The sequence below is a fragment of the Haliotis rufescens genome, unplaced genomic scaffold, assembly GCF_023055435.1.
Source record: "Haliotis rufescens isolate VD_foot unplaced genomic scaffold, xgHalRufe1.0.p SCAF_10, whole genome shotgun sequence".
Lineage (NCBI taxonomy): Eukaryota > Metazoa > Mollusca > Gastropoda > Lepetellida > Haliotidae > Haliotis > Haliotis rufescens.
Window position 1 is genome coordinate 4,707,264 of NW_025963780.1, and position 15,937 is coordinate 4,723,200.

Genomic DNA, 15,937 nt, shown 5'->3' on the forward strand with positions numbered 1-15,937 from the left:
GGCTTCACACGTTGTACCCATGTCGGGACTTGAACCCGGGTCTTCGACGTGACGAGCGAACGCTTCAACCACTAGGCCACCCGACCACCCCTCAAGACATGATGATTGACAATCTTAAATAGCATTCCGATTATGGTAAGCATTTTTGACATGCTGTAGTCAAGTTTGAGTGTGATATCGATCTCCTCGGATGAGTACCGGAAAATAGCAACCACACTAATAAATAATAGGCCCCCACATGATTTCGTCGAAGATGTCATTCGCTACCGGTATATTGAATTAAATGTTGAAATGAATCATCAATACTGAAACATGGATACACTGTTCACCATTAAACAAACAGACTAATTGGACTTGGCAGGGATTTTTTGACATGCTATTTCTTTAAAAGTAAATTCGAATTTGTCTGAATCGTATGAAAGAGTGTTTGTCACAAAAACTATGATGTTTCATATTTTATGATTTTTGTAACTATATGCAGAATACATGTGTGCGATATGTGATATTTTTAACATAGAACTTATAAGTCATTTTGACTTGGTATAGCAAAGACTATTGTGAGTGAATGAGTGGGTGTATGGGTGGGTGTATTATGGGTGAACACGTGACAATCTGTCCCTGACACTAGTGCTATGATATCTGTTTTGCAGTGAATACTTTGTTTATCATGTTAATTAGGTTGAATGTGCAGTTATTAAGCTTTCATTATTTCATCTTGTCTATGTGTATCTTTGCAATTATATTATTTTTTTATGAAAAGGTTGAAATGTCTCAAAAAAAATAAGTTCCAGATAAATAGATACTTATGCTTGGTCCTTTGAATTGCTACTCAACAAGATCCTAATGTATGCATTTGTTTTGTTTTTTTAAATCGGTATGATGGATTAAAATACAAGTTGTGTTATATTGATTGTGAATAATGGACATGAATCTTAAACAGTCATGTCTCAAAACCAATCCCTGCATCATATATTGCGGACAAGTGGTGACACAAGTGGCAGCCATGAAGATGATGCAATGCAAATACAGCTAAGAACCAGTCTAAACGAGAAAGGCATCATTACAGTGCATGACATTTTGATTTGCGAAGTAGGAACTGAGATATATATCTAAGGAAATATGTGTTCACACAAAATGTTAAAGTTACGATGGCGGGTGTGTTAAGGTATGTGTTTAGTGTTAATAATATAGACATAGTTTAGTGTTTAGAGGATATATTCATGTATCAGTATGCACAAACATAGGAAGCTGTGGTGATTCTATATTAGACGAAATGGACCAGGTAGTCAGGGTCGGTGATTTGGTTGTTTGCGCATCATAATATCACGAAGACAGGGACGATGCTCGTAATATCAATCACTTGATTGTCTGGACCTGACTCAATAATTTACAGGCCGCAGTCATATTGCTGGACATTTGCTGAGTGCGGCGTAAGACAACCAACAACCACACAATCTAAACATAAAGCTTGGCCACAGTGATAAATGCGAATATGATCTTGCACTGTGAATAGCTACATGTACATTGAAATGGATAGGTAGTCACAGCAAACAATACTTGTGTCACCGTGCCCTTTGTTAAGCCCTGTACGAGGAACTCACAAACAGAGCTGATTCACATACGAAGAAGCCCATTTAAGGTGACGGCAAATAATAATAAATCCGAACATGATAAAATCTTTAGCACATGCTTTCAAGTATGTTGTAATCAGTAGTGTCCTGCTCCCGGACGACAGTGTTTACGAAATCTATCAAGTATACTCACACACTTGTTTAATTTCGTACAGTGATAAACATTTTTAGATTTATAACAACCCTGATGGGGCCCCTTAGCTTGTCACGAGGGGGAACACATATTCTTTCAGATGATCTTTCTGTACCTTGATCTCACAGCCCAGCTGCATCCGACAGTGAGTAGAACATAAGGCTTTTCTTTCTTTGTTGAATATTTTCGTGTATCATTACATGTCTATTAAATGCATGTAAAGTGTGTATTGATGTGTATTGATAGAGATAAGTTTCATGTAAAGGGAACACTGTGGTGAGTTTCATGTAAAGCGGGTATTGAGATGAATTTTATGTAAAGGGGGTTTTGAGGTGAGTTTCATTTAAAGTGGGTATTCAGATGAGTTTCATGTAAAGTGTGTATTGATGTGAGTTTCATGTAAAGCGGGTATTGAGGTAGGTTTCATGTAAAGTGGGTATTGAGGTGAGTTTCATATAATGCTGATACTGATGTGAGTTTCATGTAAAGTGTGTATTGATGTGAGTTTCATGTAAAGTGGGTATTGAGGTGAGTTTCATGTAAAGTGGATATTGACAAGAGTTTCATGTAAAGTGGGTATTGATAATAGTTTCATGTAAAGTGGATATTGACAAGAGTTTCATGTAAAGTGGGTATTGAGATGAGTTTCATGTTAAGTGGGTATTGATGTGAGTTTCATGTAAAGTGTGTATTGAGATGAGTTTCATGTTAAGTGGGTATTGATGTGAGTTTCATGTAAAGTGGGTATTGATAAGAGTTTCATGTAAAGCGGGTATTGAGGTGAGTTTCATGTAAAGTGGGTATTGAGGTGAGTTTCATGTAAAGTTGGTATAGAGATGAGTTTCGTGTAAAGTGTGTATTGAGATGAGTTCAATGTTAAGTGGGTATTGACAAGAGTTTCATGTAAAGTGGGTATTGAGGTGAGTTTCATGTAAATTCGGAGTAGTTGTCAGCAGCGCTTTGGTACCGCTCCTGGCTTCTGATTGGTCGAGAGGATCACGTGACCTCTGTGACGTCACTTCGCACGCATCCAAGATGGCGGCACATCCGTTTCCGGTGGAGCGCACCTCCAAGATGGCGGCGCATCCGTTTCCGGTGGCTCGCATCTCCAAGAGGGCGTCGCTTCCGTTTCCGATGGTGCGTGCACCTCCAAGAGGGTGTCGCATCCGTTTCCGGGGAGGAGGGAAGGGGGAAACCCAGAGAAGCGGTCGTAAAAGGTGAACAAGATCGACATGGTTGTTGTTCTTTGGTTGTTCTAAAAATAGAAAAGGCGGTGGTGGTGAAGAGAGGGAGGAGGAGGAGGCGGGTTCACGGTTTGGGGGCTTTGAGGGTCGTCAAAGCAAAGGAACAAAGCGTTCTTTCGGGAGAGATGGGTGGCCCTGAAAAGGGCCGTTGGAAAAGAAACTGGAAACTGGAAACGGCAGGAAACAGTAGGAACACTGGAAAAACTGGAAACGATGGGAAACTGGAAAAAAACAGTGGAGCAGCATGCCCCATGCGTTAGTCACTTTGTTCAGATGATCTATCTTCTTCTTCACCCTCTACTTCCATCTCATCCTCGGACTGAAGGTGTTGTCGGCGCTTTGAGGCGTGTTATCTTGAGAGGCTTCTGTCCCGTTTTCTTTTCTCTAGACGAGGTGTGATGCCCACACGGAGTTGTGTGATGCATTCTTTTAGGTCGAGGACATCGGCATGCATGGCTTTCTATGAGATGAAGCACTTGTGTCACGGATGTCACGGGTGTCACGGATGTCACGGGTGTCGACGTGGACGGTGTTGCTGACGTTTTCTTTCGACGGGGTTTCTGGGCAATCTGCAGCGAAATGACCCATGGCTTGACAGCCTCGTTTCGACCAATCAGAGCCCACCATGGCCCGAGCGCGGCCTCTTGTTGGTCGACAACCCAGGCTTCTGATTAGTCAGATTTCGATCCGTTTTTTTTCTGTAGGGACAATGTCGATTCAGTTTCGATCCGTTGTGACACCCCAATGGCATGACATATTTATAGAAAGTCGTCTCTGTACCCAAAGGGGAGCGTGTCTACAGGCAGCCCTGTGGTCTCGTCGTAGACGAGACGTCGCTTGTCGTACACGGTACGATAGTCTTTTCGGGTGGCTTGGGTCACAAGAGCGTTTTCGTACCGAGATCCTTTTCGAATGATGTGATGAGGGTAATCCAAACTGATTTTCTCCCCCTCTTACCCAGACCGTTGTCCTAGTATCAGCCCTTTCATGGTGTCAAAGTTGAGATGTTGGTTTCTGTAATTCAAAGTGAACCCTCGCACTTTGCAGGTCGTGCGCGTTCCATCCGGTCTGGATAGCCAACTCATAGCCATAGTTTTTGGGACCTCCTGACACAAACGTCTTGATGGTGTTTCCGTCCAATTCGTCTGTAAACTCGCCAAACGAATGGCCCAACTCTGGATTCGCGTTGTGGGGTCGATGAATGTAAATGACGCTGTCCGTGTCAAAGTACAAGACCTGTGGCCCACCAGGGCAAGGGTCTCGTACAGCTTGAGACGTGCTTGGGCGGTGACCCAAGCAGCGATGGCGACATTGAAATGAGAATGAGGGGTTTGGAATTCTTTCTTCTGGGTAAAGGTCACTTCCACCATGTGTTCATTGACAACGGTAACATCCTCGATGGTATTGCGTTCATCCCTCCACAAGGTAAAGTACTGTACAGGATCGTTCATATAGATGTTCTGACTGTAGTCTAACCGTTGTCCAAACTTGCCCCAGAGCGAATTCAGTTGCATCTTGGCAATCGTGCGACGTCCTGTTTTTTTTTCGATGCGGTCCTTGTCCAACCCAATGCCTTCTTTGTCGTAGATCTCCTGGATGTAAGCGTCGTGATGCGTACAGTCCTCGGCGTATCCGCTGGCTTCGAGCTTCTCCTTGAAATGACGATCGATATAAGTGTCAAAGAGCCCTACTTGCTGGGTGCCGGGGTCATGCTGTGCAAAGGTGTCAAAATGCCAAACGTCGTAGATCTGAAGCACCTGGTAGTCATACTTCTTCACGGCTTCATGGAGTTCTACGGTGGCGTACGTGCCCACCCATGACCTCTCTTCGTCCGTGTGCTGGCAGGGGGAGTCTGACCGGGTATCGGCACACGTACGGCACAAAGGACAGAGCAGTTTGTCACCCGATCTGTAAGGCAGTAGCGGATGGTAGAGTCGTTTCGGGGGTAGGACACGACATTGGATCAGTCCTTTCAGTTCAAACAACGCGTCCACAGGGGGTTGATGGAGAAGGGTCGGAGAAATGCTCCGGTCTTACAAATGTATGGATAAAGGGAACAAATATCGATGTACTTGATGGTTTCACCTTCTTGGGCTTCGTAGCATAATCGCGTGGCATTGGTGCGTCCTCCATAGAAGGCGTCGCGAGGGTTGAGTGGCCCAGGGACGTGGATACAGTGGGGCCCCTGCAAGAAAGCACGAAGAGCGGAGTCCTCCTGTTGCATTTTTGTAAACTAGTGCCCCCGGGTGACGATCCGTTTCACCTCAGAGTGTTGATTCAAGAAACTCAGGCGGTAACGGGTATCGGTATAACGGGCTCTCAACGACGTGCCCAGGACGGGATGAGGTTCTCCACGTAGGGTCTTGTTACAGGCCTGGCACCCATGCCAGAAACAGCCAAGGAATTCGTAGATGGTACCTGTCGCTGGATCGTAGCCATCCACACCGTACCGATGTTGCACCTCTCCACACGTGAACTCTTTTTCACCTCCATTCCTGGCGTGCTGGAGGTGCAAATGGGGGTGCGTCTCCATCAGATAATGGAGCCAGTGCATACAGGCTTGGGAATAATTTCTCTTGGGTTGGTAGCCTTGAGGTGGAAGAATGGCAATGGTATTGGGTTTCAGGTCGTGTTTCAGGTCGGAAGGATTTCATGATGAACGCAGCAGCTGTCATCACCTCTACAAAGGGATCCATGCCAACCGAGTTGATGGCGTTCTGTCGGAAGTCGGCGCATCCCCGTCTCAAAATGTCCACATCGCTTTGGCAGTAGGCTAAAAGTTCTCCTTGCAAGTCAAACAAGGCTCCTTCTTGCACTTTTTGAGTATGCCACTGGAGGAAGGCTGTGCGTTCCGCGGGAGACATGCCATCGGGATCGTACATGACGGCTGGTGGGTAGGGACCTCTGTAGGTCTGGTTGGCTTCGGTATTGAAAAAGTGCGGAAAGTACCCTTTCTTCAGTTCTTTCAGCCCAAAGCTCTTTGGAAAATGCTTTCAGTGAGTAAGGTATGAAATTTAAACTGTCTTCGAAACACAACCGTCCCAGGGTCACCTGCAACATTTGTTGACCATTTCGAATCTTGGTGGGGAGTTTCACCAGAAGGGGGTACAGACCCTTCAGGATCAAGTGTAAATCATACGATCGTGCATTATGGGCCATCACATAAATGCGATCCTCCTTCTGGACTGTCGTGGTGGTGCTCTTGTTCTTTGTCTTCTTTGTTTTCTCCACTTCCATGATATCTTCCCCCTCCACCAACGCTTCTTCCTCCTCCTGCTGGGGTGATGAATGTCGTTGACGTTTTGAAGAGTGGTTTCTTGAGGGGGTGCCATCCCGTTTTCTTTTCCCCAGGTGTGCTGTTGTCCCCTTGCGTGTGCTGCCCTCCTCTTCCTCTTGGTTCTTCTTCTTCTTCTTGGGTGTTTCAGCCAGCGTGGTCAACCACACACACACAACATGTCGCGTGGTGGGGCCTCGAAACACGATCTCACGATGTCATCCTATTATATATATATATTTATATCAGATATACATTAACGCATGTTACCATTCTAAAGTCATACTCTCATATAACCTTATATTGTTCATAGTATCAAAGTTTATTCAACAACATCAAGAACAGCAATTTAAACTACTGAAACACCCAAACACAAGGCTGTTATCAAGCGCTGGTGCAGACGTGATGCATCGTCAAAAACTGTATCGTGATGTCATCAGAAATACAATTTCTTGCAACATTTATACTACGAGATAGTAAGGCTAACGCTTACTCACCGGTGGTACGTAGACAATATCGCTAATACAGATATCACGTATTTGAATGGTAATACTAAAGACAACACTCATTATTTTTGCAGTGACGATATAACACTAATACACGTTTATTGGTGACTTTCATCAGTTTTGCTATTAATTTTAATAACTTTGTTTTCACATATACAAGTAGCAATACCCGACTAGCCTGTCATACATACTTATGGGGCAGTTTTCAATCTTGTACTGACTTACTCTGGTGTTCCTGAGGGGAGGTTATTGGCTTGGGTGTTATACCCCGTTTTTCTGGTAATCCTATTATTACTTCATTTTTATCTAATGACACCCTGTTCTCTGGATCACGGCTCCGTGACTATCCATAACAATTAAGATGAACATTCAGATCAAGTACATGAAAGAGTTTGTTTTGACCCCACAGTCAATCAAAGACCAATGCTGTGCGGTTTACACACTTCTACCAGGTCGAACATCGTGGATCTTTTTCTACCTAAAGAGAATCATAGTTCATATGCTAATCCATCTATTGCCTACGAAAACCGTCCTGCTGAAGATGACCTTACTTGTTGTTAAATCCATTCAAATGCGCTGAAATGTGCGTGTCAAGGACAGCTGATGTCCGATGCTGAAGAACCGTGTTCACAGCTGACCGACTTGGTATTTTTCTGCACTGACAGAAACTGGATGTACTGACACACAGCTGTTATAGATATCTAACTAACCCCTGATCAAATAGATGCCCTTCGTTAATCTCTGTGTGGAGTACCGTATATACCTGTGATAACGATACCGGTGGCGATGCTGATGCTGATGGTGGTGGTGATGATAATGATGGTGACGGCGATGATGATGGTGATGATGATGATGATGATGATGATGATGGTAATGGTGATGATATGCTGATATCCTTGCATTATACAGTGGTGATAAATATCATCTGTGATTGCAAACTTTAACATTTGAAAAATGAAAACACATTAGGTTGCTCATATGATCAAGGCCGCTTGCGTTGCCAAGTGGTAAAAGCGTTCGCTCCTCGTGCCGAAAGTCCAGGTTCGATTCTCTGCATATCATAGGCACAATGTGGGAATCCCCCGCCGTGATATTGCTGTAATATTGCTAAGGCGGCGTAAAATCCGACTCACTTAAACTCTCATAAATCACTGTGCCATTGCTAACAAGGTTCTGCAGATGGCACCGGAGTATGTCAAGATTCAACTCTCGGTTGTACTTCTTCCATTATATCTCACTAGGTGGCGCGACTGGCTTCGCTAGGTCGTTCATTCATCCACAGGGCTGTGTACATGAATGGCGGCACTTTCTTAAAGCGGTTGTCAAGTAGGAGTTTATCTGTCTGAATGAATAGCTAGACAACATTCAAGAAGTACGTTAACGGTTATGTGAAATATTAGAATGATTCCACCACAGAAGCCAAATCTTAAAGTTGTTTGATTCTTCGGTAGCATTTTCAATAAATGTTGTTCACGAAAGGTTACTGAATACATTAATCGAGATTACGCTATCCGCATGGATGACCTATTCCTGCATAGATATATCTAGATCGGTGACGCTAAGCAGGTGACCCGTACCCAGATCCGGACATACCAGTGAAACAGGCACTCACTCACTCACTCACTCACTCACTCACTCACTCACTCACTCACTCACTCACTCACTCACTCACTCACTCACTCACTCACTCACTCACTCACTCACTCACTCACTCACTCACTCACTCACTCACTCACTCACTCACTCACTCACTCACTCACTCACTCACTCACTCACTCACTCACTCACTCACTCACTCACTCACTCACTCACTCACTCACTCACTCACTCACTCACTCACTCACTCACTCACTCACTCACTCACTCACTCACTCACTCACTCACTCACTCACTCACTCACTCACTCACTCACTCACTCACTCACTCACTCACTCACTCACTCACTCACTCACTCACTCACTCACTCACTCACTCACTCACTCACTCACTCACTCACTCACTCACTCACTCACTCACTCACTCACTCACTCACTCACTCACTCACTCACTCACTCTCTCACTCACTCACTCACTCACTCACTCACTCACTCACTCACTCACTCACAATCTATCAATCAAACAATCAATCAAAATGGAAATCGAGTGACGGATGCTTGACTCATTGTAAGTCTTTGTACGCCATTGTATTGTTGCTAGTGGTACCAGTTACCGGTTTGGGCTAGACGAAGCATTGACGAAGCAAAGAGATTCATCAGACGTCTCCTTGAGGGAGACTGGTATCACACCTGTGATCCCTGGCGATAAGAAATAAGACATTGCGTAACAGGCCAGCAGTTAGACGTATCAACGTATAATCGTAAATTCTCCTTGGCGTAATATATATCTTGCAGGTGTACGTAAACAGGATGTGTTTGGTAACTTGAGCAGGAAGCACAAGTGCACGAAGGGATGGTATTTCAGATGACAAATGAAAGAAGACAGAAAGATTGTGACCCAAATTTAGTGTCGCACACACGAATTTTTATTAAATGTATCCTCGAGAGTCAGTAAGAAACTAGAAATAACTGCCTTTGTTCTGTAAATCTCAACAAGTTTCAGCTTTCGCCCCTTCCTTTGTGGAATGAGGTTTCACATTTGTAAAATGATCTCTGTTATCTGTCTGTACCATCAACTTAACTGCCCTCACCCCCTGCAGTTTTCCCGTCCCATATTGCCAAGCAGGTGACCCACAAGGCCCTCCCTCAGTCCAGACTCATGAGTTATACTGTGCCTACCACAATAAGTTGTGAATACGTAGCCTTGCTGTGGCCAAACATTTTGTAACAATTTGGCAAACTTTGATATGTAAACAGCACATCTAATTCAGTTTTATTTCATCTTAATATATCAGTTGAATCCCACTTGACCTTTGAAGATCCGGTTAAGAATAGATTTACAGCAACCCATGCTTGCCGTTATAGGCGGCTATGCTTGTCGTAAGAGGCGACTAAAGGGGTCGGGTGGTCAGGCTCGCTGACTTGGTTGATGCATGTCAACGTATCTAAACTGCGTGGATCGGTGGTCGTGATATCAATCACTGGATTGTCTGGTCCAGACTTGATTATTTACAGACAACCGTCATATAACTGGAATATTGCTACGTGCGGCGTTACACAAAGAACAACAAAAACAGAAAAAACGGATCCTACTTATTTTGTGGATACCATAACAATAAATCAAACCAATAGAACGTTTGAGCTAGCTAAGTATAAACAAATAGTCGATAGTCATATTTCCCTCTGTTGGTCCCACGTAAAATGTTCTTCATGAATACTGTAAATCATGAAATTAACGCAATAATAAGTCAGCACATTAATGCGAGTATAGAAGAACCCTGGCCTCAAATGCGTCATAACATTTATGAGAGTAGCCTTGCAAAAATCACTGTAGTCATAAAAACGATTTTTACATATATAAATACATACAGAGGAAATGCTTAGCATTTATCTTTTAAGGAAGAATGTGGGACTTGCTTAATACATATGTATGTGGACATGGAATAATTATGTGAGTAATCGGGTAAATACCACGTTTAGCAATATTCAGCCATGTTGCGATATTGGTTTCCGACATACAAGACGGACCATGAAATTATGACTTGAATTTGGACCTGGCTTTCTGGTGTGATGTAACACCTCATAATCTAATGTAAAAAAAGAGCTTAAAGCACGAATAAAGATCACGAGATGAAATTTATGTATACATCTTGACATATATTTGCGTAGTATTACTACGTTAATTCATCAGTATATATGTATTTTGCGCAAAGGATATTGTAGATCGACGCTTACATGCGCATATAACCTATTCACCAGTGCTGTAATATTTTAATTCATTTTTCTTTTGATACATATAGATAGGAACATGGAGAGTCTGTCTGAAGAAATATAGACATGCATGGGATCTTTTGGATAGTTGTACTTCACGGTTAGACAAACTCTTAGTCCCTGAAAATACATTATTTTGGTTAAAACGAGAAACTATATTTAAATTTAAAAGGAGCCCAAGTGAGATGGAAATTTCAGCCTGAACCCGTTGAACATCTAACGTTGTTTCATTTCGGGCTATAAGCATTGCAGTAAGGCCTGGGCGGAAGGGAAAATAATATGGTTTAGGGACTGTGAGACAAACTGCATAACGGTCTGTATCGCTGTCATGATCTTTAGAGCTACGATATTAGAGCCATCTGAGACAGCCACTCGACACCTGTTTGCACCCATCAGATACCAGTCACTACTGTCACAACTCCTCTCTCCAAACGAAAAGAAAACCGAAAAATGTCGGAAGTGCATATTTTTAATCCTTTTAATTTACTATTTAGATACATGATTTAACTTAAAAGTAATTATATAGATATGTGATGTTGGTACCGTTTTGTCGCCATTGTGTAGCTATTGTGGAGTTATTATGAATATCAAATACATGTCTTGAAATATAGACTTGTAAAAGAGTTAATCAAAGAATCATATGCAGCCATTTAATTGGCGTGTATCGATATATTATCCATTTACTTATACACACTTATTATGGACATATACAGAATTTCATGGTACCTTATTATTGAAAAATACCCGTGAAGATCCGGGTTAGAATAGGCCTTCAACAACCCATGCTTGTTCTAAGGCGACTAACATAATCGGGTGGTCAGGCTCGCTGACTTGGTTTGATGCATGTCATCGTATCCCAATTGCGTAGATCTGTGATCTTGATGTCAATAACTGGATTGTCTGGCCTAGACTGGATTATATACAAACCGCCGTCATATAGCTGGTATATTGTTGAGTGCGGCGTTTAACAACAATCAAACAAAAACTACTATTAAGGAAGAGTGCAGGACGATTTGCTTTATACATATATATGTGGACATATATGTATGGACATTTGGATGATATAGATATACCTCCTTAAAGATAGTGTTCGTAGATAACTGTAGAAAATGGAATAATTATGTGAGTAATCGGGTTAATACCACGTTTAGCAATATTCAGCCATATTGCGATATTGGTTCCCAACATACAAGACAGACCATGAAATTATGACTTGAATTTGGACCTGGCTTTCTGGTGTGATGTAACACCCCATAATCTCCGGTAGAAAAAGAGCTTAAAGCACGAATAAAGATCACGAGATGTTACTGATGTATACATCTTGACATATATTTGCGTAGTATTACTACGTTAATTCATCAGCATATATGTATTTTGCATAAAAGGATATTGTAGGATCGACGCTGACATGCGCATACCACCTATTCAGCAGTGCTGTAATATTTTATTATTCATTTCTTTTGACACATATCGACACGAGAAACTATATCTAAATTAAGAATGGAGCCCAAGTGGGATGGAAATTTCAGCCTGAACCTGTTGAACATCTAGGCTTGTTTCATTTTGGGCTATAGCATTGCCGTAAGGCCATGGCGGAAGGGAACACCTGTTTGCACCCATCAGATACCAATCACAACTTCTCTCTCCAAACGAAAACAAAATACGACAAATGTCGGAAGTGTATCCTTCCAATTTTCTATTTAGATACATGTTTTAACTTTAAAGTAATAATATGGATCTCATGTATTATTGGTATCTGTGATGCTGGTACCGTTTTGTCACCATTGTGAGGCTTTTGTGGATTTATTATGAATATCAAATACATGTCTTGAAATATGGACTTGTAAAAGAGTTCATCAAAGAACCATATGCAGCAGTTTAATTGGCGTGTATGGATATATTATCCATTTACGTATACACACTTATTATGGACATATACAGAATTTCATTGTACCTTATTATTAAAAACATTACCCGTGAAGATCCGGGTAAGAATAGGTTTTTCAACAACCCATGCTTGTTCGAAGGCGACTAACATGATCGGGTGGTTAGGCTCGCTGACTTGGTTGATGCATGTCATCGTATCCCAATTGCGTAGATCGGTGCTCTTGGTGATGATAACTGGATTGTCTGGTCCAGACTGGATTATTTACGAACCACCGTCATATAGCTGGTATATATGCTACCATGACGAAAGAATACAGTCTCCGAGTAATACATAACTGGCAATTATCCAAAAGAGATTTCAAATCACAATAACATATCTGATATAAAGAGAGGTGGTAATGATTTAATCTCTACATTGTGCCCTTGTTCGTGAGCCCTTGTTCTATTCAGCAAGCAGCCCCAAACCGAAACTCCACAACATATCCGATTACACTGATTCAGGCTGTCCCAGTTCTCCATGCGATACTGACGCCCGTTCGTCTAAATTTAAAAGGAATCCAGCTCAAGTCTAGAACGATTTGGCAAGCCTAGCTTGCCTCAATTCTATCCATGAAAGGAAGCATTAATAAAAAAATATTGTTCTTGTCTGCTTCAGATTATATTTTTTAGAGACATATTTTTAACTAGGAAAATTGTACTGACACCGGCGCTGTCCCTATTGAAGCTATTTATAAGAATTTCGAATTGTCGTTCATTGTTCGATGTCATTACATCGATGACAAGTGAGGATATCATAAAGTAATCGTTGATGCCGCGCTACACTATAATAAAAATTATAATCAAGTTGACTGGTGTGTACATTACTGCAGTGAACATGTACATGATCATGCCCTAATAATCAAATGCGTAATGTCAAATACTAATATATTATTGTGTGATGAAATTAACTGGATCAGTGGTAACATGTGATATTAATATTCCATCAATTTCTCTCCTGGTTGGTCCATCCATGTCTACAAAATGAACATAATACAATTAAAATGGAGCCTAGAACAATTCTTAATTTCAGGCTAGGGCTGTGGAAATCTAGACTTTCCCAATCGTTATAGATTTGAGTTGGTCTCATTTTTTACATTATTCTCTTGGGTCAACGCCACAGCTCATACCATACACTAACAAGACCAGCTTGCCCCCCGCCGGAGCGCCTGGATTTTGGTTGGTGTCCTCCCATTAGTTAGACGTCCCAATAGTTAGACAGCTTATAACAACACTTTAAACGGTTGAGTGCACACTGATCCTTATGCTTGTTACCTCAGACTTTAAAATGGAATAGTCCAGATAAGATCTGACAAACAAAGCAAAGCAGCTTTAAATAGATACTTTAATATTATACTTAACCTTTTAATGACACTTTACATTTGATAAATTTTATACAGTTTGTAACAACACTTTGTGCCAGTTTTTGGTAATGTACACTTTACATTTAATAACTTTTACAGTTTATTTATCCCAGACGGAGCAAGTGTGCTAGGTGACAGAGGTCTGTTGAGTCGCTCTTGAACTTCTGTCTTCAGTTGTCGAAAAAGCCGGCCATAGGTTGTTGCTTGGCGATCTGGCAAAAGGGCGAACACTGGAGGGAAGGTGTTGGGGCCAACTCTGGCATGAATGATGTATACTTGATCCCATAAACCTGGACATGCTGTGAAGGTACCATCCATGTAAAGGGTGTCAGCTTCCTGGAGGGCTTGTATCTGTTCTGCAGTGGAGAAAGCCAGGATCTTGTCATCGTCGCCGTCGCTGAACAGCAGAAAGGGACGTCCATCTGTTGTCTCTGACCATTTGTCTTCAATGTCTACTGCTGACCGCGACCTGGGTAACGCTGGAATGTAACGCCTGAACAAGAGCAAAGGAACAGTTACACATATGTTACATGAAATATTGATAATGATTTGATTAACTTGAAATGTTTAAGAGCAAAACAAGTTATGTGGGACCTAAAAAAAAAGTAAATTCTAACCAAGTCAAAAATAGGGGATGATATTTACCTGTAAAGTGCACTTTTCACGCTCTGAAATGATGGCATCGCTGGCATGTTGGCTTCATCTACTTGAGTGACTTGCTCCTCGTACAATGCCTGCATCTGTGTGGTTACTTCTCGCGCTCTTTTACGAAGGTTGCTGACAAAGTTCACTCTGGTTTCATTTTCAGGCGGATGGTTATGTTCCGACTGATTGCAAAGAAAGTCACCGACAGTTGTACATTTCCCATTGCACGTCTTGACGACACATCTCCAATGTGTGCATGTTTGCCTCTCGCGGTTTCTGTTGTAAATATATCCATCTAATATCAACTGCTCACTTCCACGCCGAGAGGTGATGTACTCTACTTTCCTTAAACCAGCCACATCGATACTGATAATGATACGTACCCCAAGATCATTTTTATTTGTTGGATGAGTAGATAATCTAAACTCAACTCCTTCAACTGATCATACAGTAAGACAATTAAGCTACTCCATAGTTTACATAGTTAATCTCATGCCTATTGAACCTGTGCTGAGAGTAAGGTAATTTAGGTTAATTAAACGAAATTATAACATATATACTCCCTAAACTGTGAGTCCCCTATCCCGACTCAGTACTTTAATCTAATTAGGACTGATCCATTACACCTGTAGGTATATTCCCTCTTTTCCTTATTACAAATGTCTAACAATTGGGACGTCTAACTAATGGGACGTCTAACTAATGGGATATAACCTTTTGGTTATATCATCTAACATGGCCAACTCTGCTCTTAAGTAAACAAGAACCTAATCAGCGAGGGGTCCTTATCATCCCTATGTGACTTCTTATAAAAATCTGATATCTCTTCCCAAAGACCTGGTTAATAATATATTTTCTGCTGATTATTCGAAACAGAGTGAGTGAGTTGGTACTACATATGTTTACGGGTCTATTTTAAATGACTGCAGCGCTCCATTATGAAAACAAATTGTTTTAACGCCGCTCTCAGCAGTATTCCAGTGATATATGACGGCGGTCTGTTGTATATGAAATAAATGCAAATTGAATCTTGAATCTTGAAAGTTGTAACATTTCCGCTAATAAGTATCACATGCAGTATACAGTATATCAACTGCAATATACTGTATACAACATTCAGTATACAGTGTGTCGCGAGCTCTGCGCTGGGCTGGAGCACACATTTCCTACCCCTCTCCCTTCGGCAAACACCTCATGAAGGTTGCAACGAGGTCACAGGTCAGGCGTGCACTCGTCAGTTGTCTAATGCGGTCAAGAGTAAGATCTTCCGGAAGACCACTGCACTAGAGGTATTGTGGATTGTTGATGAGGTACTACGTGTTTGGAACTGGGAGTCGAAGACTAAGCACTT

The 15,937-nt window shown here is 41.9% G+C and overlaps 1 protein-coding gene across 1 annotated transcript; it reads right to left on the minus strand.

The window, feature by feature from the left end:
• Positions 1 to 13,952: 13,952 nt before the first annotated feature.
• LOC125377794 lies at positions 13,953 to 14,693 on the minus strand. The gene is made up of 2 exons (XM_048391811.1): positions 14,587 to 14,693; positions 13,953 to 14,434 (listed from the first exon to the last, which is right to left on the minus strand). The coding sequence occupies exons 1-2, from the start codon at positions 14,679 to 14,681 to the stop codon at positions 14,035 to 14,037; spliced, it is 495 nt and encodes a 164-aa protein (XP_048247768.1). The 5' UTR covers positions 14,682 to 14,693; the 3' UTR covers positions 13,953 to 14,034.
• Between the last annotated feature and the right edge of the window lie 1,244 nt (positions 14,694 to 15,937).

Coding starts and splice junctions, on each gene's coding strand:
- LOC125377794 (XM_048391811.1), bottom strand. CDS start 14,681: ATGCAGGCATTGTACGAGGAGCAAGTCACTCAAGTAGATGAAGCCAAC. Junction 14,435..14,586: donor GTGAAAAGTGCACTTTACAG/GTAAATATCATC, acceptor GCTCTTGTTCAG/GCGTTACATTCCAGCGTTAC.